Source organism: Bos grunniens, chromosome 24, assembly GCF_055505025.1.
Source record: "Bos grunniens cultivar Pamir isolate PY7600 chromosome 24, Bosgru_T2T1.0, whole genome shotgun sequence".
NCBI classification, from domain to species: domain Eukaryota; kingdom Metazoa; phylum Chordata; class Mammalia; order Artiodactyla; family Bovidae; genus Bos; species Bos grunniens.
The window spans coordinates 48,297,976-48,322,160 of record NC_141188.1 but is presented as its reverse complement, the minus strand read 5'-3'; the positions used below and the strand labels follow the sequence as shown (position 1 = coordinate 48,322,160).

At 43.6% G+C, this 24,185-nt stretch overlaps 1 protein-coding gene across 15 annotated transcripts in view; it reads right to left on the bottom strand.

The window, feature by feature from the left end:
- KATNAL2 (katanin catalytic subunit A1 like 2) overlaps positions 1–24,185 on the bottom strand; it is a 112,442-nt gene that overhangs the window by 38,519 nt on the left and 49,738 nt on the right. For 3 of the 15 annotated variants that reach the window (XM_086373395.1, XM_086373397.1, XM_086373405.1), the window contains exons 2-7: positions 9,892–10,058; positions 8,312–8,354; positions 6,460–6,577; positions 5,281–5,379; positions 3,007–3,105; positions 2,720–2,797 (exon numbers count right to left, since the gene is read on the bottom strand). In XM_086373395.1, coding sequence (XP_086229521.1) covers positions 2,720–2,797; positions 3,007–3,105; positions 5,281–5,379; positions 6,460–6,577; positions 8,312–8,354; positions 9,892–10,018 — 564 coding nt within the window. In that variant the 5' untranslated portion in view covers positions 10,019–10,058. Of the gene's footprint in view, positions 1–2,719; positions 2,798–3,006; positions 3,106–5,280; positions 5,380–6,459; positions 6,578–8,235; positions 8,355–9,891; positions 10,059–20,993; positions 21,065–24,185 lie in introns of all 15 variants that reach the window. The other 12 variants (XM_086373391.1, XM_086373393.1, XM_086373392.1 and 9 more) reach the window with 10 other exon arrangements.

The window sequence follows — 24,185 nt, the reverse complement described above, 5'->3', positions numbered from 1 at the left end:
AATCAAAGAAGCTACAGAACATGCCTACAAATTACATTAGCTTTTAATCCGAAACATAGTTCCTAGGTGGTGCCTGGACTCTCTCCTGCTCCTTGATCTCAACAACACTTTCTAATTTGCTACATAAAAGAGATAATGCTCCTCTGAAACCAATTTCTCTTTTTCCCTAGTGATTGCTCCCTACTTCCATCAGGAGCAATTGCTTCTGCAAAATCCAAGGAAGCCAACAACCAAGTGAAAATACAGTTTTCCCCTCACAGAGTAGAGCCCCATAGCAACCATGGAGGATTATCAATTAAGGTAGATTTTACTGATAACTAATTTGCAGTCTCCAAACTTCAATTTCACGAGATGCTCGGAACAGTCACTCAGGGGCTTTTCTCAGTGGAACTGTATTGGGCAAACTTGTCTAGAGTGTTATAGCAAAAAGAAAAAAAAAAAAAACAAAAAAACCCACCTCCCTTCCACAGTCATTCTGAGTGACTACAGAACAATCTGGAAACTAATTTTATATTTATTTTATTTTTAAAAAAGTGATATATGCACATGATTCAAAAACATAAAACCAGGGACTTCCTTGGTGGTCTAGTGGTTAAGAATCACCCTCTCAATGCAGGGGACGTGGGCTTGATCCCTGGTCTGGGACTGAGATTCCACGTGCCAAGAGGCCACTAACCCCAAGTGCCAACTAAGCCCAAGTGTTACAACTACTGAGCCCTCACACTGCAACAAAAGATCCCCCATGATGCAATGAAGATCCTGTGTGCTGCAACTGAGACCTGGTGCAACCGAATAAATAAATCTATATAATACGTAAAAACATATTTTTTACATGCTGGTGAGATGCTATGCCCCCACTCAGTCCCCCATCCTCCCAGGTCCCCCCACAAGGGGTGACAGCGTTTCTTAGAGAAACTCTTTACGCAGGTGATTTTGATAGTGCGTGATATGTAGGATCCATTCCTGGGTGAGATGACAAAGATCTCAGTCTTCCCAAATCTCGGGAGAACCACCCCGTCTTGAAAGGACCAGCCACTCAGTATTATTACCACACTTTCTTAGGAAAAGCTTTGCACACAATGGGCATTCACTGGAGTTCAAGGCATCCATCAGTCACAGCAGTATCTCTTGTCATCATCAAGCACTGACACTGAATTCCACATGGTAGTGTTTATAATTTCCCAGTAGGAAGCTCCTCCTAATCTCAGTCAAAAGTTATCAGAACTCAATAGAACTGCCTCAGTGGGAGATGAGCTCCCCATCCCTGTCGGCTTTCAAGCAGAGTCCATATGACTGCCTCTCACAGTTCTGTAGAAAGGATTCCAGGTGGAATCATTCCAGGCCACTTCTACTCCACAACTATATCACCACTAGTCACGGTATCCATTTGCAAAGACAGTAACAAGACTTGATTTGGGGGTATAACAATGTTTTTCTCTGCTCTCTTATGCATCCTAATTACCATAGCCTGGCTTGACCCCTCATCCTCTCACTGACAATAACTCCTGAGCTGGTCTTCCTATCTCCATTTCTCTGATGGCCTTCCACACTGTCATTAGAACAAGCTGTCTAAAAGCACATTTGATTATCCCGTTCTCCTGATGGACGCCTTTCAGAGATTCTCCATCTGATATAGACTGAGCCCAGCCTCAGGTACTGTTCACAGCGCCCTAACACGCAGGAACCCCAGCCTCGCTCTCCAGTCCCTTCTCCCGCAGTTTCTAATGGTGTTTCAGTTGGATCCCCAGAAACACTGCATAGGCGCTACAACTCACTTGTCTGTACCTCTGCCCAGAACGCCTCCCCTCCGCCCTCTTCTACCCTTTCTCATGGGCTATTTCCTGTGTCTCTTCTTCCCTAAGAAGATACAGATCCTTTCCAGCTACCGTTCACCTTTGTGCTTCCAGCCGCCAGCACGTGCCTGACACATCAGAGGCATGCAGGGGACACCCGCTGGACTAAATGGAGACCTGGGGACCTTAACGACCTCGGAGCAGCTGTGCAAATTTTGCATCATTTTAAACATCCAGAAAGGAGCCTGCCTAGGTTTCAGTCTTTCATTAAATATGAGATCACTGGAGATTAGAAAAATCTCCTGTAACTCAGGAATCTATTCTGTTACCAAGGAACTTGCCCCAAGTCACAGAGTGAAAAAGAGGAGGATCTAGAAATCAAATCCAGGTCAATCTATTCCCAAGCTTGTGTGTCATCAACCACTAGATTTCACTGCCTTTAGGTCCTGGGGGACCAAGCTTGAAAAAAAAATCAGTCCTGTAGATGGTAAGATCTTTCCTACTAATCTGTTTCTTCATGAAAATTTCCAGTTATGAAACCAGACTCCCGACATCTCTATTTCTAGGCTTAGACTGTTTAAACAAAACACAGACGTCCTCTCTCCTTCTCTAAGAGGCTTTCTTTCCTTAAATCTTGGCTTAGCTCTAAAACCTTTCACCTGTCCCTTCCTTTCTAAGTCCTTTTCTCTTTGGGTTTTCTTGGCCTCTATAGTGAGATGGTGGGCTTTTTGTATTGTAATTTTATGATTCTATAATTTATTCATCATGCATTATTGTGCCTCTAAACAATATGAGTGCCTTCGCAAGTGGGGGCACTTTATAAATAAATGATCATATTTATTGTTATTAATAAAAGCAGCAGCCCACAATGCTCCTGGAGCCCCAGTCTGCCTCCGTAAATTTGTGAATTGAATATCAGATCTTACCCGGCTCACCACGGCTGCCAATTCTCGCATCTCACTGTTCATGCCAATAAATGCGCTCAGAGGTTTCAAGAGTCGTTCCTAATGATGAGGGTAGAAAGCCTCAAGTTACAATATGGCTTCATCACTTAGGAAGGAAAACAGGGCACAGAGCTCCATGACACAAACGGTGGCAGGTCGCTGTGACCTTTAACTGGATCTCAAGGCTCCTCTGGACTCAAAACTGTGCTCCAGAATCTAATCTGGATTTGGGCAGTTTGCAAGATGGATGTCCCGTCCTAGCCACTTACTGAGGGGTCTGGGTTACAGTCGAAGCTGTTCAAGCCAAGTTCACTGGTTGCTCCTTTGATGGCATCTGTGAGCAGCCCTCGGAAGTCAATGATTGGGCCCTGAAAGGGAGTAATAGTTATTGCAGCGGCCATTAAAACAGGAGGGGAGACTGTCCTTAATAGCTCGGCTTCATTAAATCAAGACACATTTATGTACCATGGTCTGCAGTGCAAACTTAAAGTAAAGCTTTAAGAGGAAGCTATGCTAATAATGAACAAGATGATTTCCTCAGGTTGGGGCACTCCAGGAAAAAAAGAAAAAACACATTATAAATAAATTTTCCACAATGAAGTTGGCTTGAATAAAATTCCCGAGCATTTTTCAGCTCCTGATGCACCACCAGTTTTCTACGTGTCCAATTCCCCTGTATCATCTTTCTTTTAAAATATTCCACACATGGGAAGAACTCATTGGCACAAGAATAATGATAGTTCCTATCTGCTGACTATACTGTACCTTCATCACTCAGGAGAGTGCCTGGCACAAATCAGGTGTGTGAGGTACCTGCTGTGGATTACTGCCAATTCTTATAACACTTCTGCTAGTCGGGAGTGGCATCCTCGCTTCACAGATGTGGAGGTAAGCCTAGAGAAGTGAAATGCTCTACCCAGGGTCCCACAGCTAACAAGGAACTTAAGACCAGGATTCAAACCCAGATATCTATCTCCCATACCCAGCCTCCTTCTGATGCCACTGTCCCTCTATAGAAAGAAGGAAAAAGCAAGGATACATGTCAAAATTAAATGACAGTAACAGTAGCCAACACTCACTGTTTATCGTGTGCTCTCTGTTCCTTATGACATTGGAGGTGCACACTCTGATTATTTCCATTTCACAGATGAGAGAAATGAGGCTTGGAGAGATCTAAAAACTGGCCCAAGAATCAGTCAGGAAGGTGAGACGTGGGATTTGAACCTAGGCAGGCTGACTTCAAAGCTGGTGCCTTGATAACAATACACCTAGTAAGTCTGCAAAGGGACTTGGGTATCGTGAGCTTTGGAGGCTCTGAGATCGGGCACCTCTGAGATGACAATGAAGCGCCAGTTTTTGGAGATGGGCCCCTGACTATAACCCCTTCTTAAGCTCATGAAACATTAGGCAGAAACTGTCCAAAGCTTAACCTGAGGGCATTTCTGCTGCAAACAGAATTTATAGCCAGATTCTTTCAAAGGTTAAGTGCTGGATTAAACAGCCCCTTCCTTGACCTGATTAGAAATACCCGTTCATATCAACGTGAGATGTTCCTAAGAGCAACTAATGCTGCAACACTGCTGGGCACAAAAGTGACTGGAAAACATGATAAGGTAGGAACGGTGAGCAGGGAAGTGCTTCTTTGTGGGCGGCACTGATCGGAATGTGTCATCTCCAGCATTCACCCATATAATTGAGGCCCTAAAAGGAGCCAATTCCCCTTGATTTCCAGGGAGGTGCTCCCCATTTCCCTCCAGACACACACATCCAGAGTTTAGTTTGCCTGAGAAGCGCTGGCTAGAGGTGAGTCAGCAGTCCCATAGGATCGAAGAAAGAAAGGTAACTCTGAATGGAACTCAGTCCTCAAAGTTACAGTCAAGAGAAACACACTGGTGTCGATGCTGCTTTTTATGTCCAAGTGACACATTTTTACCTGCCTGTAGCCTACAGCTACCCAAACTGGGTCTTTTCTGTTCGAAAAACTCTTACACACAAATCAGGACATGAAGTTCATTAGGAAAGCAGTAGAAAAAAAAAAAAAAAGGAAAGCAGTAGAAATGACTATCGAGGACAAGATCAACCTTATATCAACTGAGGTTCACATGAAATTATATTCAAATCTGGAGCCATATCTCCAAGGAGAAAGGGACACTGCTAGTCAACTCCCACTGACAGGGCAGAAAGGAATGAATGTGAGGCCACAACTCCTTAAATAATGCAGGACAGTTGATCACTGTAACCACAGGATTTTTAAGCTGAAAGGAACCAAGCCATCTCTTCCAAACCCCACAATTTATAAATGGGAAACTGAGCCCTTTGGAGATGGAGCCACTAATTCAAATCTACCCATCCAGAAGGGAGACCTGGTCCAGGACCTCAGGGTTTCATCCTCAGCCCATCTCTTCCCAGTTCACCCCATAGCCAACCTTTGATCATCACATACTACCTTATCTGTTTGAGAAATGTTAACACTCAAGATTTTTCATTTTCAGAAAGAACAGGGAAATTCCCCATTCAGTGTTTGCTTCATGAGTCCCGCTTACTTTTTGTGGACGGACGTTTTCTTCTCCACTGCCTTTGTTGATTCCAGATATACTTAAGCCAAAGTCAGCATTCTCCTTGTGAGTGTGATTGACAACGTCCTGGAGAAAGAGGAAGAGAAGTGAGAAGTCAGCGACAGAAAGCAATTTTGAGATGCTGGCTGCAGCTGCCTGTCCTGTCGTCCCAAATCCTTCTGCAAATGGGGAGCTCCATGTGTGATTCCACCACTTTTGTGCAGACCCAACAAGACGAATAAACTCTGCTTGTGCTGGGTGGGAGGAGCTGTCCCAGGAAGCCACAGGCTCTGAGACCCACAAACAGTGGAAGAAATGGCTGGGCCTCCACCCACCTCCATTCACAGGCCTGTCTTTTCTCCTGGGACCAGAGGTGTTTGTGGCCAGGGGTGGCTGAGTTTGGAAACACAGCAGTCAACAGGCAGCCAGCCTCCTGTGGGATTCATCCTGCCCCCTCCCGCTTTACTTTGCTTCCACCTGAGCCAGTCTACAGTGGCCAGGACCACACAACCCCCTTGAAGATGAGAGATTCCCTCTGACCCTTACTGAGTTGTGAGATAATGACTTTCTATCCCCCTGGACAGCTCTGACATGCATTCTTCCCTTTCCTCTTCACCATTTCCATTGGTTCTCTTTCCTTCAAACCTGGTTGGTATGTTTTGTCCTGTACCGAAGTTTCTCAGCATGGGTTTCACTCGCCTGCTGGGCTCTCTCTCTCTTCTTGCTTGCCCATCTCTCCCCACAGAAAGCCAACTGTGGAGGTGTGGGTTAGCGACCCACCATGTGTGCCTTGGAGAAACCCAACAGGAGACTTGAAGCCCAGCCACACCAAGGCCACCCCAACCTACACTTAGGACCCCAGGGATACACTGTGGGATGGGAAGAGCTGGCACCTCCAGCTTCCTCAAGAGGAAGACTGAGCCTTGTGGGAACCAGGCCCTCCTGCTCTGACTGGGCCTAGGATTCACCCCTCAAGGCTTGTCGCCCAGCACTCAGACAGGCCGAAAGTTTGTGGGGAGGAAGGAGCCCTCCTTCCAAGTACTGGAAGAAACTCTGTAACTGAACAAAATCAAACTGTCCTCAATGAACAAGTAAACGTGACTATTTCCTTGGGGCTGTTTCTCAGCCACCTGTAATGGTACTGGAGCCAAGCAAAGCCATCCCAACCTGTTTGGGATGCTCCACGTGGAGGGGCCTGGCGTCCCCGGGCTTTCCCACGGTGGTTTTGGACCGCGGCCTCTGCTGGTTGATCTTGGGAAGATTCTGACAACTGTCGGTCATCACCCTAGGGCAGGGAACAAAGACCTTGGAGGAAATCCTGTTAACTGAATCTGAGATCGCAAACACCTCACACAGTGCATTTAAGGAGAGTTCTGGAAAGATCTGCAGGCACAAATCCATCTGGACTGTCCTCCCACCCAGTCCGGCCCAGCCCTGCCCATCTTCAGTCTACCTCCCAGGTCTAAGGCGGGGCTAGAGGGTCCACCGCCTCCTCTCATGACACAACCTCTCATTTCAATAACTGTTTAGAGTATAGATTATATACAAATGCCATGCATCATTTTTCTAGCTATCTTTCTTACAGCCAACAATTTTCCACCCAACGTCAATGGTTGCCATGTATAAACAGCTACCCAGAGAGGAGCTGAAGAAACCCCCTGCTGCCCCATGCCACCCTGCTCCAGGGCTAAAGGAGCAAGGCGCTCCCAGACAGTCGCTCCCAGAGCGTTCCGCCAGATACGGAGTGCTGAGGAGGTCCCAGGGATGAACCTGCGGCTGAAAAGCAATCAGGTTTCCATACGCATTCCGACGCTGCCTCTTAAAATGCACCTCACTGTTTCTGCTCACAAGTAGTTATCATTTATTACCGGAGTCTGACTAGCTTTATGGAAACTATAAAGGAAAGAAGAACACTTTGGTGAAAACAAAGAGACTGTTCGGAAAAAACTGCATGAAAGCAAAGGTAGCCTCAGGCTGAGGGACCCCGTGACCGTCATGGTGAAGTAGGCTCGGGCTCCATAGCTCTTCTTTAAATGACGCCAAAGGTCTTCACTTATAAAAGATGAGGCGGCTAAGTCCCTTCCTTCTCAGGCTGCAGACAAGGGACTTGGAGTCACAGAGCAGGGAGTCCATGGGACTCCCAGAAGCTCTCGAGGGCCCAGTGAGTTACCTACGATCACAATCTAAGTTTTCTTCTTTTAATTGTGTCCTAAGATTTTTTTTTTAAACTTTGCTCACGGCCTGAGTGATTGTGTGGTCTCCACTGGAAGCCCACTGCCACTTTCCCCTGAGGTCTGGGCTTTCCTGTAATAGCAAAGAGCACAGGTCTTGATGCCCCACAGCTGTGCGGTCCTGGGCACTTTGTTAACAGGCTCTGCTGACAGGCGTGTGGCCCGGAGTGGGAGGAGGGGAACGCGGGGGACACTGAGGCAAGTGTCAACCCAGAAGAGTCAGGAGACAGAGGGGCTCCAGTCAGATACCATGACTCCCAGATGAGACTGGGATTTGAGAAGCTGGAGAAAGAAATACAAGGTGAGTGTGAGAAAAGGAGAGGAATGGAAAGACCTGACTCCCTCCAGACTGTCAGGACGTGATCTAGGGTACACAGAGAAATGACCTTTACGATTCAAAAAGGAAAAATATTTCTGGGGAGGTGCTTACTATGTTCTGGGAACTCACTATGTGTCAGACTCTTGCTCCAAGCTTGTAAGTGGCAGAGCCAGGAACTGAACCTGGATCTTTTGGTCTCTGAGGTCCATACTTTTCATACCACCTAGTCTAGAAAGACAAAGCATTGGCGGATGCAATTCTTGGTGGTAAAAGCAGAGAGCCGACAGTGGTCCACGCCCTGGCTGTCTGTAACATAAGGGGAGCCCATGGCTGGCCCCCCAGGGTCACAGGACCATGGTCTGATATTGCTGCTTGGCAAATATGGAGCCGTACCGGAGAATCTTCTGGAAATGGATCCCACAAACTCTTAAGGGTTGAGTTGGTCAAGATGAATTACCATTTACTTTACCTTCTGGTCTTCCCTCCACTTCTTTGAGGTAAACTGTTTTCTGCTGTGGCAAAACAAATATCAAGAGGAGAAGGAAATATAAATTTTTAAGAGAAAGTGATTTTTCAGGTATGTTTGTCCTTTTACATTGTTCTTAAAATTGGTGCTACATGCAGAAACTGTAAGCTATTCTCATCTAGAGGGGAATGGAATTACCAGCAAAGAGAAAGAAGCCCAAGCTTCCCAAGCATTTCCACACAAAGAACCCAAAGGCCTCAGAAGATATTAAACATGTTGGGAGACCACAGACTCGGTGGCAGCTCCAGTGTGGGCTGCTTTATAGTTACCATTTCATTAAGTTTTCATGAACTTGACACGATTTTGCTGTGGTCCCTGGGACATGGCTCAGACGGTAAAGAATCTGCCTGCAGTGCAGGAGACCTGGGTTCGATCCTCGGGTCAGGAAGACCCCTGAAAGAGGGAATGGCCACCCACTCCAGTATTCTTGCCTGGAGAATTCCATGGACAGAGGAGCCTAATGGGCTACAGTCCATGGGGTCGTAAAGAACTGGACACAACTGAGCAACTAACACTTTTGCTTTCACTTTCTGGGACACCAGAATGGAACACTTCAGTCAAACCCTGCCCGTTTACCTTAAACTAAAGACACGGTGCCCAATATCCCAGGAGAGTGTGGTTCCAAGCTAGAACTAGCATTAAAATCAAGTCATGTCAGTAACAGTCCTGTGGCCCAGTAATTAGGAGTCTCTGCTTTTTTCTGTCAAAACCCAGATCCATCAACCAGCCACGGATGTAGAGCTATGAACCCTGAACTGGAAGAGAGTGCAGATGAAACCTCTCTTGCTCTCTCGGACCCCTTCCAGCTCTGTGATTCAGCCCTGGCTATTTTTAATTGACGTTCCTTTTGGTTTCCTGGTCCCTACATGAAATGTTAAAGTCTGTGGCTTAACAAGTGCCTTGTAAACAGGACAATGATCTCCCTTGGTTTATAATTACTTCCCCCACTTACAGACTTCTAAGTCAATGTCACTACAAAACACAGGGCCCTAACTTTAGATCTTCCCTCCAGCCAGCCTCCTTGACTGCTAACCTATACTGGGTCTTTGCATTATATTGATCATTATCTGGATTGATGGCTTTCAGAAGCATTTCATTATCTATACATGAGCTATTAGCCTCACCAATACTCATTTTCATGTTATTTTCAAGATGGATAATAGGTCTTCCCAACAAGAAAAAAGTCTTCTGTCATTTACTGTCTTCCAACAGCTCTTTCCATCTCTAAAGAAATGAAAGTAATGTTGATCTTCTAAAAAGTACCTGCGACACGCTGGGGTTTTGTTTTCATTGCCCTAAACCATACAGTCCTCAAGCAAATGCCGACATGACAAAAAGGGACATCAGTGTCCAGACAACCATGTTTAAATCATCTGCACTGGATCTAAAAGAGGCTACAGAATCCTTCTGGTCTATTCTTTCAGTGTAGGGTGGAGGACATCCTCTATCTGGGAATAAAATGAGGAAGACACACAGAACTTAAAGATGAGACAGCACCTTACTTCTAGAAAATAGCCACGTACCTGTGTCTGATGCCTTTTTGACAATTTTGGGGTATTTCTGAAACTTTACAAAATAATAGCTCTCATATTCCATCAAAATAGTTTCAAGATCAACGTTGTCACACACTTGAAAGCGTCGTAACCCCATTTTAGTTTCTTGCTCCAAAGCATTGGCTGCATCAATATATCTGGCCATTTCACAAAAGAAAGAAAAAAATTAACTCTAGGTAAAGAGAATAAAGGCAAAGTCCAAAGAAACTCAATACAAATAGTAAGCGTATATTAAAGAGTACATTAAACAAAAACTAGAACATACAAGGTTTGCCTGTATAGTAAAGAGCTCCACCACATAGGTTAAGTATATCCAAACACTGTCTTTCAAAACATTTTGGGGACTTCCGCAGTGGTCCAGCAGCTAAGACTCTGCACTCCCAATGCAGGAACCGTGGGTTCGATCCCTGCTCGGGGAACTAGGTCCAACACGCTGCAACTAAGAGTGCACATGCCACAGCGAAAGACCCCACACGCCTCAACGCAGATGGAAGCCTCCAGGGGCCACAACTAAGACAGAGCACGGCCAAGTCAACACGTAAATAAAAATTAAAAAGGCATTTTGGAAGAACTTCAGTTCAGTTCCGTCGCTCAGTCGTGTCTGACTCTTTGCAACCCCATGAATTGCAGCACGCCAGGCCTCCCTGTCTATCACCAACTCCCAGAGTTGACTGAGACTCACGTCCATCGAGTCAGTAATGCCATCCAGCCGTCTCATCCTCTGTCGTCCCCTTCTCCTCCTGCCCCTAATCCCTCCCAGCATCAGAGTCTTTTCCAGTGAGTCAACTCTTCGCATGAGGTGGCCAAAGTACTGGAGTTTCAGCTTTAGCATCATTCCTTCCAGTGAACACCCAGGATGATCTCCTTCAGAGTGGACTGGTTGGATCTCCTTGCAGTCCAGGGGACTCTCAAGAGTCTTCTCCAACACCACAGTTCAAAAGCATCCATTCTTCAGTGCTCAGCTTTCTTTATAGTCCAACTCTCACACCCATACATGACCACTGGAAAGACCTTTGCTGGCAAAGTAATATCTCTGCTTTTCAATATGTTATCTAGGTTGGTCATAACTTTCCTTCCAAGGAGCAAGCGTCTTTTAATTTCATGGCTGCAATCACCATCTGCAGTGATTTTGGAGCCCAGAAAAATAAAAGTCTGACACTGCTTCCACTGTTTCCCCATCTATTTCCCATGAAGTGATGGGACCAGATGCCATGATCTTAGTTTTCTGAATGTTAAGCTTTAAGCCAACTTTTTCACTCTGACAAAATGTGGTCCACTGGAGAAGGGAATAGCAAACCACTTCAGTATTCTTGTCTTGAGAACCCCATGAACAGTATGAAAAGGCAAAATGACAGGATACTGATAGAGGAACTCCCCAGGTCGGTAGGTGCCCAATATGCTACTGGAAGTACTTAAAAGTCAAATAAGTAAATCAACTAAGAAAATATCTTGTAATTTACTTTCATTCATGTTTAGCCAAAGATGGTTATTTGCCCAACTTGCTTACTTCTTTATTTACTAGTATTCATTTCAGGCAACATTTGACAAGTGATAAAACCCCAGTTTAACCACAATAGGCAAGGCTTGCCATCACTGAAGTAGCTGAAAAGAATATGTCACGTGCTCTGAAGGGGATTCCAAAAATCTGTTGATCGACATCACTAAGGAAATTTAGTATAAGAAAGTGTCATCTACTTGGATGTATTGTTTCTGATAATTTCTTCATTGGTCACAGATTATACCACCAGCTTCCTCTGTATGCATGTAGTGTCAGCACCAGGGGTCCCTCGCTCATTTTAACCTGGTCAGTCAGAGGCTGTCTGACTTAAGTGGTCTTAGCAATAAAAGCAAGCTCCTTGTCTCACAATCCTCTGAAAGTGGAAAAACTCTGGTTTTAATCTGAGTCCTCAACCTCTTTGAAAACCAAAAACTCTCTCCTGAAAAACATGCAAATACGTACAAATTAGCATATAATTTCAGGAACTCATCCAAAGACCTCAGATTGAGGACTCCAGTTAGAGTTCTTTCTCTTTGATTTCAACTCTGGGAACATATAGAGGAGAAAACTTTCCTTTTTTTATCATGCTTCCTTCTGTGTTCCAGATTCAGATCAGTTAGAGGACTAAACTTTCTTAAAAGAGGTTGCCATGACTATTTCAAGTACCTTGCTTAATTTAAAGAATTTGCAAACGTGAATTGATCAGGTCAGTCAGCTTCTATACTCCTTAATGGCTCATCAGGCTTCTATCCTATGTCTTAATCCCCATTTTACATAGGAAAAAACTAAATCCATTTTTATTAATAATTTTTTGTTTAGTATGATGTAATACATGCTCATTTAAGAAAAAATTAGAAAATATAGATAAATCAAAAGAAAATTGCACTACTCAGAGACAATGTTAATGTTTTCTCTCTTTCCAAACATTTTTAAAATGACTTAAATACACATATACTTACATACATATACTTGTTTAAAAAAAAAAAAGATGGGAACATACATTAGAGACTGCCTGAATATAAAGACTGCTTTCCTGACATCACATTCTGAACACTTTCCAGGATCAGAGAGTTTGGGCTTAAAAATGATAACAATAGATGATGGCAGGCCCCATATTTCCTAAACTAGTTGATCAGGAAAACAGGATTTTTTTTTTTTTTTTTGCCATTCCATGGGGAATGTGGGATCATACTTCCCCTACCAGGGATTGAACTCGTACCCCCTGCACGGGGAGCACAAGGTCTTAACCACTGGACCATCAGGGAAGTACGCAGAGCTATGTCTATGTGCTCCTATTCCATTGTTTGGGCTTGAACGGGGTCTGAATTTAACAGAGTTGGTAGGAGGAGCTACTGGAAATTCTTAACCAACAGAGTGACAGGACTTTAAAAAGAGGTGTGAGCAGTAAGGAGAAAGCCACAGTAGAAGAGATGCCGGAGAGGCTGGTAACAGGCACTGGGGCCAGAGGAGGTGCACGTGCGGAGCTAGAGGAACGGCAGCCATGACCCCTCACCGTCGGCTCTCACTAACTCTCCCTCATGCATTTGATCTCTGCTCTTTGTTCACCTAGTGGTTCACTTATGCCCTGCCCCTGCTTGCTCTGTGCCCCTGTCTAAAACGTCCTTGTCCATCACAACTGTCTATCCACATTTTATACATCTTTCAAGACCAGCTCACATGGCCTTCCCTACAACGCTTTCTCTATTTATTTTAATACACAAAAATCAATCCTCTCAGCTTTTCATTTAAGGCAAGTCTACTTTCGTGACACTAATATGTCCTTAAACATTTTTCAACTTGATAATTCATTCATCTCTCCCTTTCCCAGCAGGTCTCTGGAAATGATCAACTTTAGCATAACTTCTATCAATTACAGATGCAAGAGGCCATCTCGTGGCAGAAAGGGGAAATGCATGCTTTGTAAACAGACGATTCTTGAGGCAGTAATAGCACCTGCAGGAGAAAGGATAGCTGTGTGACTTTTGTCTTTTTGTTTTTACAGTTCTCCTGATACAGTTTCTAGAATACAAAAAAAAAAAAAACAGTAATTACCTGTGTGAATTGCTGTGTCTTTCTTTCCAATTATTTCACCCATCTACCTGCTAGTAAGTTTCTTAATGGCTGCTCAAATAACACTTATCAAGCATCTATTAATACAAAGCTCATGATGTTGGGGCCTTATAAGGTGAGTTCAGGTCTATAAGGGTCAGTGAATCTGTGAAGGCAGCATTTCTCAGAGTGTTCCATGAAAAACTAGTCCCTAAAGATGGCCTGAGGAAAAATCAGTTCCTTGGCCAAATTGGTTTGCAAAGCCCAGAATACTGTGACTTTAGCACAGATATATTCCCATTGTATGTAAATTAGAAGATCTGAGAAGTCAGGAAATAAAGGAGCCTGTTTAACCTAGATTAAGCCAAAGCCTTTGACTGTGTGGATCACAATAAACTGTGGAAAATTCTGAAAGAGATGGGAATACCAGACCACCTGACCTGCCTCTTGAGAAACCTGTATGCAGGTCAGGAAGCAACAGTTGGAACTGGACATGGAACAACAGACTGGTTCCAAATAGGAAAAGGAGTACGTCAAGGCTGTATATTGTCACCCTGTTTATTTAACTTCTATGCAGAGTACATTATGAGAAACGCTGGGCTGGAAGAAGCATAAGCTGGAATCAAGATTGCCAGCAGAAATATCAATAACCTCAGATATGAAGATGACACCACCCTTATGGCAGAAAGTGAAGAAGAACTAAAGATCCTCTTGATGAAAGAGGAGAGTGAAAAAGTTGGCTTAAAGCTCAACATTCAGAAAACTAAGATCATGGCATGCGGTCCCATTACTTCATGACAAACAGACAGGGAAACAATGGAAATAGTAGCTGACTTTATTTTTCTGGGCTCTAAAATCACTGGACTGATTTCTCCCTGGACTGACCACATTAGATCTTCAATGACAAAATGTGGCCTTTATTATAATACCTTACATCAAAATTTTGGAAATGGCCTTTTTTCTCATGGTAAACATGATGAACATGGTAAACATCACTGCAGATGGTGACTGCAGCCATGAAATTAAAAGACGCTTACTCCTTGGAAGGAAAGTTATGACCAACCTAAACAGTATATTAAAAAGCAGAGACATTACTTTGTCAACAAAGGTCCGTCTAGTCAAGGCTATGGTTTTTCCAGTGGTCATGTATGTATGTGAGAGTTGGACTATAAAGAAAGCTGAGCGCCAAAGAATTGATGCTTTTGAACTGTGGTGTTGGAAAAGACTCTTGAGAGTCCCTTGGATTGCAAATTGCAAGGAGATCCAACCAGTCCATCCTAAAGGAGATCAATCCTGGGTGTTCATTGCTAGGTCTGATGTTGAAGCGGAAACTCCAATACTTTGGCCACCTCATGCGAAGAGCTGACTCATTGGAAAAGACCCTGATGCTGGGAAAGATTGAGGGCAGGAGGAGAAGTGGACAACAGAGGATAAGATGGTTGGATGGCATCACCGACTCAATGGATATGGGTTTGGGTGGATTCTGGGAGTTGGTGATGGACAGGGAGGCTGCGGTTCATGGGATCACAAAGAGTTGGACATGACTGAGCGACTGAACTGAACTGAACTGAACCCAATGTTTGCCAAGCTTACTTGACCATAAAGCTCATTTGAAGTCATATCAATTAACATTCTGCAGAATGACTGTTATAGAGTTCCAGGTGCTTAGAAAACACTGTCTCGAGGTAATTCAGCTCAGAGTTTTTTGAATGGAGCTGAGATTTTTATCAAAAGATAATGAAAAGTGGGCCAAACCCACATTTTTAACTGCTTTAAGTTCTTTGCTGAACCAGGTTGTGTATTAGAAGGATAAAATCCAGCTCGTACCTCCTCCACAGTAAAAGTAAGCAAGGACTCATATATGCTCACGTGGTGTCAGGCACTACTCTAAGCAAGTCGTGTGTTTAATCCTTATAATAAAACATGTGCCTGACACTCATTATCTTCCATTGCTCCATTTTACAAGCACGGGAACTGAGGGACAGAGGAAGTAAGTAGATCGCCCAAGGTCACTGGTTAGCAAAGAGTAGAGAGGGCATTTGAACCAAGGCAGATTGGCTCCTCCATCAAGGCAGAACCTCTTGATGAAGGTAAAAGAGGAGAGTGAGAAGGCTGGCTTAAAAGTCAACATTCAAAAAACCAAGATGATGTCATCTGCTCCCATCACTTCATGGCAAATAAATGGGGGAAAAGTGGAAACAGTGGCATGTTTTATTTTCTTGGGCTCCAAAATCACTGCGGACGGTGACTAAAGCCATGAAATTAAAAAAAGCTTGCTCCTGGAAGAAAAGCTATGACAAACCTAGACACAGTATTAAAAAGCAGACATCGATGAAGCAACTGACAAACAACTAATCTCAAAAATATACAAGCAACTCCTACAGCTCAACTCCAGAAAAACTAATGACCCAATCAAAAAATGGGCCAAAGAACTAAACAGACATTTCTCCAAAGAAGACATACAGATGGCTAACAAACACATGAAAAGATGCTCAACATCACTCATTATCAGAGAAATGCAAATCAAAACCACTATGAGGTACCATTTCACACCAGTCAGAATGGCTGCGATCCAAAAGTCTACAAATAATAAATGTTGGAGAGGGTGTAGAGAAAAGGGAACCCTCTTACACTGTTGGTGGGAATGCAAACTAGTACAGCCACTATGGAGAACAGTGTGTAGATTCCTTAAAAAACTGGAAATAGAACTGCCTTATGATCCAGCAATCCCACTGCTGGGCATACACACTGAGGAAACCAGAATTGAAAGAGACACGTGTACCCCAATGTTCATTGCAGCACTGTTTATAATAGCCAGGACATGGAAGCAACCTAGATGTCCATCAGCAGATGAATGGATAAGACAGCTGTGGTACATATACACAATGGAGTATTACTCAGCCATTAAAAAGAATACATTTGAATCAGTTCTAATGAGGTGGATGAAACTGGAGCCTATTATACAGAGTGAAGTAAGCCAGAAGGAAAAACACCAATATAGTATACTAACGCATATATATGGAATTTAGAAAGATGGTAACAATAACCTGGTGTACGAGACAGCAAAAGAGACACTGATGTATAGAACAGTCTTTTGGACTCTGTGGGAGAGGGAGAGGGTGGGAAGATTTGGGAGAATGGCATTGAAACATGTAAAATATCATGTAAGAAACGAGTTGCCGGTCCAGGTTCGATGCACGATACTGGATGCTTGGGACTAGTGCACTGGGACGACCCAGAGGGATGGTATGGGGAGGGTGGAGGGGGGAGGGTTCAGGATGGGGAACACATGTATACCTGTGGCGGATTCATTTTGATATTTGGCAAAACTAATACAATTATGTAAAGTTTAAAAATAAAATAAAATTTAAAAAAGCAGACATCGCTTTGCCAACAAAGGTCCTATAGTCAGAGCCATGGTTTTTTCAGTCGTGATGTGAGAGTTGGATAATAAAGAAGGCTGAGCACTGAAGAACTGATGCTTTCGAATTGTGGTGCTGGAGAAGGTTCTTGAGAGTCTCTTGGACACAAGTTGATCAAACCAGTCAATCCAGTCATTCCTAAAGGAAATAAATCCTGAATATTCATTGGAAGGATTGATGCTGAAGCTGAAGCTCCAATATTCTGTCCACCTGATGCGAAGAGCTGACTCACTGGAAAAGACCCTGATGCTGGGAAAGATTGAGGGCATCAGGAGAAGGGAGTGACAGAGGATGAGATGGTTGGATAGCATCACTGACTCAGTGGACATGAGTTTGAGCAAACTCCAGAGATAGTGAAGGACAGGGAAGTCTGGCGTGCTGCAGCCCATAGGTGACAAAGAGTCGGACATGACTTAGCGACTGAACAACAACAATACTGGCTCCTGAGTCTGTGTTTCTACCCTGCAAGCCCTTCCTACCACACCAATCCGCCAGCCCTGGTTTTAGAGCAGACACTTGGCACTACGCTGCCCTTGGAAGTGCTTTCCATCAATGAATGGTGAAAAGTGCAGAGCAACCCACTGCCCACGTGCAGACTGCCTGGTTCGTCAATTGCTCTTCTCCCCTGGACTGACCACATTAGATCTTCAATGACATGAAGATCTAATGTTAAACATGACGAAGTTCATCATGTTTCAGTTCAGTTCAGTTGCTCAGTCGTGTCCGACTCTTTGCGACCCCATGAGCTGCAGCATGCCAGGCCTCCCTGTCCATCACCAACTCCTGGGGTTTACCCAAACTCATGTCCATCACCTAGTTGGTGATGCCATCCAACCATCTCTTCCTCTGTCGTCCCCTTCTCCTCCTGCCTTCAATCTTTCCCAGCACGAGGGTCTTTTCAAATTAGTCAGCTCTTCCCATCAGGTGGCCAAAGTATTGGAGTTTCAGCTTCAACATCAGTCCTTCCAATGAACACCCAGGTCTGATCTCTAGGATGGACTGGTTGGATCTCCTTGCAGTCCAAGGGACTCTCAAGAGTCTTCTCCAACACCACAGTTCAAAAGCATCATTCTTCGGTGCTCAGCTTTCTTCACAGTCCAACTCTCACATCCATACATGACCACTGGAAAAACCAAGCCTTGACTAGATGGACCTCTGTTGGCAAAGTAATGTCTCTGCTTTTTAATATGCTGTCTAGGTTGGTCATAACTTTCCTTCCAAGGAGTAAGCGTCTTTTAATTTCATGGCTGCAGTCACCATCTGCAGTGATGTTTACCATGTTCATCATGTTTACCATGAGAAAAAAGGCCATTTCCAAAATTTTGATGTAAGGTATTATAAGAAAGGCCACACTTTGTCACTGAAGATCTAATGCGGTCAGTCCAGGGAGAAATCATATTACTCAGTAACAAAGTTTGTTCAAAAGTGCTGTTAAAATAAAAAAAATTGCTGGGACTTCCCTGGTGGCACAGTGGGATAAGAATCTGCCTGCCAATGCAGGGGACTCAGGTTTGAACCCTGCTTCCAGAAGATTCCACGTGCCACGGAGCAACAAAGCCTGTGCGTGACAAATACTGGGCCCGTGTACTGCAACGACTGAAGCCTCCTCTGCAACAAGAGAAGCCACTTTCATGAAAAGCCCACGGATCGTAACAAAGAGGAGCCCCTGCTTGCCACAACTAGAGAAAGCCCTCCCAAAGCAACAAAGACCCAATGCAGCCAAAAATGAATAAGTAAACAAAAAGAATTTTTAAATGCTGTTGTCGACTTAGTGAACAAACTTATGGCTGCTAGCGGGTAGGGGGAGAGGGATAATTTGGGAGTTTGGGATGAACATGTACACACTGCTATATTTAAAATGGATAACCAACAAGGAACTACTGTATGGCACATGGAACTCTGCTCAGTGTTATGTGGTGCCTTGGAGGGGAGAGGAGTTTGGGGAGACTGGAGATATGTATAACATAGGGCTGAGTCCCCTTCGATGCTCACCTAAAACTATCACAACTTTGTTAATCGGCTATACTCCAATATAAGATAAAAATTTTTTCAAAAATGCTGTGTTATAATCCATCACCAAAAAGGATGCCTTTGAAATTTTGGCCAAAAAAAAAAAACCTCCACGATAAAAATTCAAATCTTTCAATAACAAAAGAATGCTTCACTACAGTTGCAGAGATTTCATTTTCTGACTTTTAAAAGCCATCTATTTTTTTTTTTTAACTCAAAAAATATGCCACACATACATTTTGATTTTCCTGAGGTAATCCTCAAACAAAAACAAGTCTTCCACACCAGAGCAGAGGAATCAGATCCTGAAAGACTTTGGGGGTGAGACAGGCCTGCAAAGTGCCCCCACTTAGAGCCAGGAGACTTCCAGCAAGTTGCTAGATGCCCCTAAGCCTCAATTTCTTCAAATGTAAAAGGGGGACCCTAATACTACTTCCCTTAGAGCTTAAAAGAAAAAGTCCTCAAGGTCTCTAGAATGGTCATTCCCCTTGGGAGGGCGCTAGATTTAAAACAGCTGCTGCTGGCACAGATCAGAGAAACAAGCATCAGCTCTCACTTCCGTCCCAGCCACCTCCTACCCTCCAGCTTGCCTTCCTACCTCAACACGAGGGTTACTAGACTCTCAGCTACAGTAGATCTCCTATTTCACGGACAGCTACAACATTTATCGGAGGAAGAGATGCTCACTCAGTCTTTTGGGAGAATACCAGCAGCCGGCTGGTTCTTTGTGCTCTAAGGAAAGGTTTCTCCATCAGGGTGTGATTGACATTTGCGGTTGTCCTGTGCACCTGAAGGGCATTCAGCAGCATCCCGGCCTCTTCCCACTAGATACCGGTACACCACTCAGAAGGACTCCAGACGTCAAATATCTTTTCAGTGGTTCTCTGGGTTGAGAACCACTGCTTTAACTCAAAAGTTTTTAGCCCTATTAATCCTGAAACCTGAATATTTTCTTCCAGGCTGAAAATTTTAAAAGGAAAGGAAACTCTAAACAGTAGTCTTCAGGAACTTCCCTGGTGGACCAGTGGTTAAGACTCTGAGTTTCCAATGCAGGGGGCGAGGGTTTGATCCCTTGTTGGGGAACTAAGATCCCACATGCCGTGCAGTGCAACAGCCAAAATAAAATAAAAAATAAATTAAAAAGAGGAGCCTTCAGATACTTTGTAGTCTCTCTTCCTCTCCCGGACCCAGCATACCAGCAGTCTTCATTGTAAGTGCTCACACATTTTTTTTCTAGTCGCACAGGCATGTGACCCCATGGACTGGAGCCCGCCAGGCTCCTCTGTCCATGGAATTCTCCAGGCAGGAGTACTGGAGTGGGTTGCCATTTCCTTCTCCAATGCTCGCACATTTTTAAATGAGGTAGGTGGCCAAACTCAAATGCTTCCCAATTTCCTCAGGAAAGAGAGTTGAGTACAAGTCATCCAGGTAAATGCAAAACCTTTATTTTGAAGAAGGAAAACTGAGGAGTAAGAAAGCTGTCTTTGTGTGCCAGCAATGGGACTTCAGAAATCTTATTAAAAGGCCTACACCATCTTCAAACCTGATTGGGAAAGGGCAAGTATCCCATGAACTGGGTAGCTTTGTTAATAAAAATTTTTTTAATGCACAATGTGAAAAATATCTAGACAAATGAGACAATAAAAATAGGTGTCTGGGTTGCTGGAGGTGGGGTGGGGGCACTGATAGGTAGGGCACAAGAGATTTTTAGAGCAGAGAAGCTATTCTGCATGATACTACAAGGGTGGATATGTGACATCATGCCTTTGTCAAAACTCGTAGAACTATATGACACAAAGTGAACTCTGATGTAAACTACAGACTTCAATAATAATGTATCAATATCAACTCACCAAGTGCAATAAACGTACCCATCGATGTAAGCTGTAACAGGGTCACTAGGCAGGGTGGGGAACTGCTGATATATGGGAGTTCTCGCCCATATACCAGAAATTTCTGCTCAATTTTTCAGTAAATCGAAAACTGGTCTAAAAAAATACAGTTATTAATTGCTTTTAAAAGTGTGTATCTGGAAAGGCAGAGGTCAGAGAAAGACAGGAATCCTCTCTGTAAATATCTGTAGTGCAACATACCCTTCTTGTGTTAAGTAATGCAAAATCAAAATCAGAAGATTTTTTCGTCGTGCTTCTGTCCTCATCTCGCACTGTGAACAAAAAAGAAAATGCAGATGGGATAACAATGAAATACAACACTCCTTCTATAGCAGTAAACTCTTGAAGGTACTTGTAACCTGTCAAAAGCAAGAAGCATAACTTCTTGGCTGCAAGACAGTTTGGGGTCTCTAAGGATATATAAAGTTGTTTTTCCATTGTTATTTTCTTCTCAGAGCTGCCTCCTCAATTGTAAACTGAAGGTACAATGATCTCAATTGGGATTGCACTTGACTAGTTCACTTCTTACTGCCAAACTAATTGGCATTTTATTGCTTATCACTGCAAAGGAACAAATACACACACATTTATTTGAACCAGGTGAAGGAAAGTGATGTTAAAATATAAACTATTTTGCAACCCTATGGACTGTAGTTGGCCAGGCTCCTCCATCCATGAGATTTCCCAGGCAAAAATACTGGAGTGGGTTGCTACTTCCTTCTCCAGGGGATATTTGAGACTCAGGGATCAAACCTGCATCTCCTGCATTGGCAGGCAGATTCTTTACCACTGAGCCACCAGGGAAACCCTTAAATTCACCCAGAATCCCACCCAGACCCTTCACAAACATGGAGATGATGTTTGGTAGAAACCAACACACTACTGTAAATCAATTATCCTTCAATTAAAAATAAATTTTTAAAAAATTGTGGAGATAAGTTCCAACAAACCACTCAGGAGAACCCCACCCGGGCATTTAGAATATCCTCTTGAGTAGCAGGGACCATAAAGGGGACATTCCCAAATAACAATGTCCTTATTCAAACTGAATGAAGCTGTACTTTTATTCATAGTATTAATATGCATTATCTGTATGCATGTAAGATATCTGGTATCTTACATTCTCTTAAAATGTATTCATAAAATATTTACCTTCACTAATACTTCCCTTATTTGAAAATGTTTACCTTTATCTAAAGAGAACACAGGTAAGAACTGGATAAAACCAAGAAAGGCCCGAGTGGCCCAAATTATATCATAAAATCTAGGCACAAACACAATGATGACACATAGAAACTTTTGAGGCATTCATCCAAACTTTCTAAAAATTAATGTAATAAAATTGAAACATGCATTGTTGTTGTTCAGTCGCCCAGTCATGTCCGACTCTTTGCGACCCCATGGGCTGCAGCATGCCAGGCCTTACCATCGCCCAGAGTTTGCCCAAGTTCATGTTCATTGCATCAGTGATGCCGTCCAGCCATCTCATCCACTGACAATCTCCTCTCCTTCTGCCCTAAATCTTTCTAGCATCAGGTACTTTCCCAATGAGTCGTTTGTTCACATCAGATGACCAAAATACTGGAGCTTCAGCTTCAGCATCAGTCCTCCCAGTAAATATTTAGGGTTGATCTCCCTTAAGATTGACTGGTTTGATCCCCTTGCTGTCCAAGGGACTTTCAGGAGTCTTCTCCAGCACCACAGTTCGAAGGCTCAATTCTTCGGCATTCTGTCTTCTTTATGGTCCAGTTCTCACAACCATATGTGACCACTGGGAAAACCATGGCCTTGACTATCCGGATCTTTGTTGGTAGAGTAATGTCTCTGCTTTTCAACACACTATCTAGGTTTGTCATGGCTTTCTTGCCAAGAAGCAATCGTCTTCTGATTTCATGGCTACAGTCATCGTCCCCAGTGATTTTGGAACCCAAGAAGAGGAAATGTCTCACTACTTCCACCTTTTCCCCTTCTATCCGCAATGCAGTAATGTGGCCAGATGCCATGACCTTAGTTTTTTTAATATTTAGTCTTAAGCCAACTCTTTTGAAAAAGGAACAGAAAATAAGAACAAGCTCTTGGAAGTTAAAAATATTATTGTCTAAATAAATTCTGTAGAATGGTTTAAAGACAACGCCAAGAAAACTTCCCAGAAAATAGAAAAAAAAAAAGAGAGAGAGACCAAAATATGGGACACTATAGGGGAAAAAATCTTTAAAAAATCAATCCAGGTTATACCCCATTAATAGAGGTTCTTAAAAATAAATTGGAGAAAGCATAGGGGAATAATTTATCAATGAAATAATAAAAGACATTTTATTTTAGAATGGAAGCATGAGAATGTCTGGTTTGACAACAGCAAGCCCAGTGAATGGAAAAAGGCAGGCATGAACGAAATTGTGTAATTTCAGAACACCAGAGTTAAAAAGATTCTAAAAGTTTCCTGAGAAGAAAAGATCCTTTACCTTCAAAGGACCAGGAATAAGAAGGTTCAGTTCAGTTCAGTCGCTCAGTCATGTCTGACTCTTTGCGACCCCATGAATCGCAGCACACCAGGCCTCCCTGTCCATCACCAACTCCCGGAGTTCATTCAAACACACCGTCCATCTAGTCAGTGATGCCATCCAGCCATCTCATCCTCTGTCATCCCCTTCTCCTCCTGTCCCCAATCCCTCCCAGCATCAGAGTCTTAACTCTTCGCATGAGCTGGCCAAAGTACTGGAGTTTCAGCTTTAGCATCATTCCTTCCAAAGAAATCCCAGGGCTGATCCCCTTCAGAATGGACTGGTTGGATCTCCTTGCAATCCAAGGGACTCTCAAGAGTCTTCTCCAACACCACAGTTCAAAAGCATCCATTCTTCAGTGCCCAGCTTTCTTCACAGTCCAACTCTCACATCCATGCATGACCACTGGAAAAACCATAGCCTTGACTAGATGGACCTTTGTTGGCAAAGTAATGTCTCTGCTTTTGAATATGCTATCTAGGTTGGTCATAACTTTCCTTCCAAGGAGCAAGCGTCTTTTAATTTCATGGCTGCAGTCACCATCTGCAGTGATTTTGGAGCCCCAGAAAATAAAGTCTGACTCTGTTTCCACTGTTTCCCCGTCTATCTGCCATGAAGTGATGGGACCGGATGCCATGATCTTAGTTTTCTGAATGTTGAGCTTTAAGCCAACTTTTTCACTCTCTACTTTCACTTTCATCAAGAGGCTTTTTAGTTCTTCTTCACTTTCTGCATAAGGGTGGTGTCATCTGCATATCTGAGGTGATTGATATTTCTCCTGGCAATCTTGAGTCCAGCTTGTGTTTCTTCCAGTCCAGCATTTCTCATGATGTACCCTGCATGTAAGTTAAATAAGCAGGGTGACAATATACAGCCTTGACATACTCCTTGT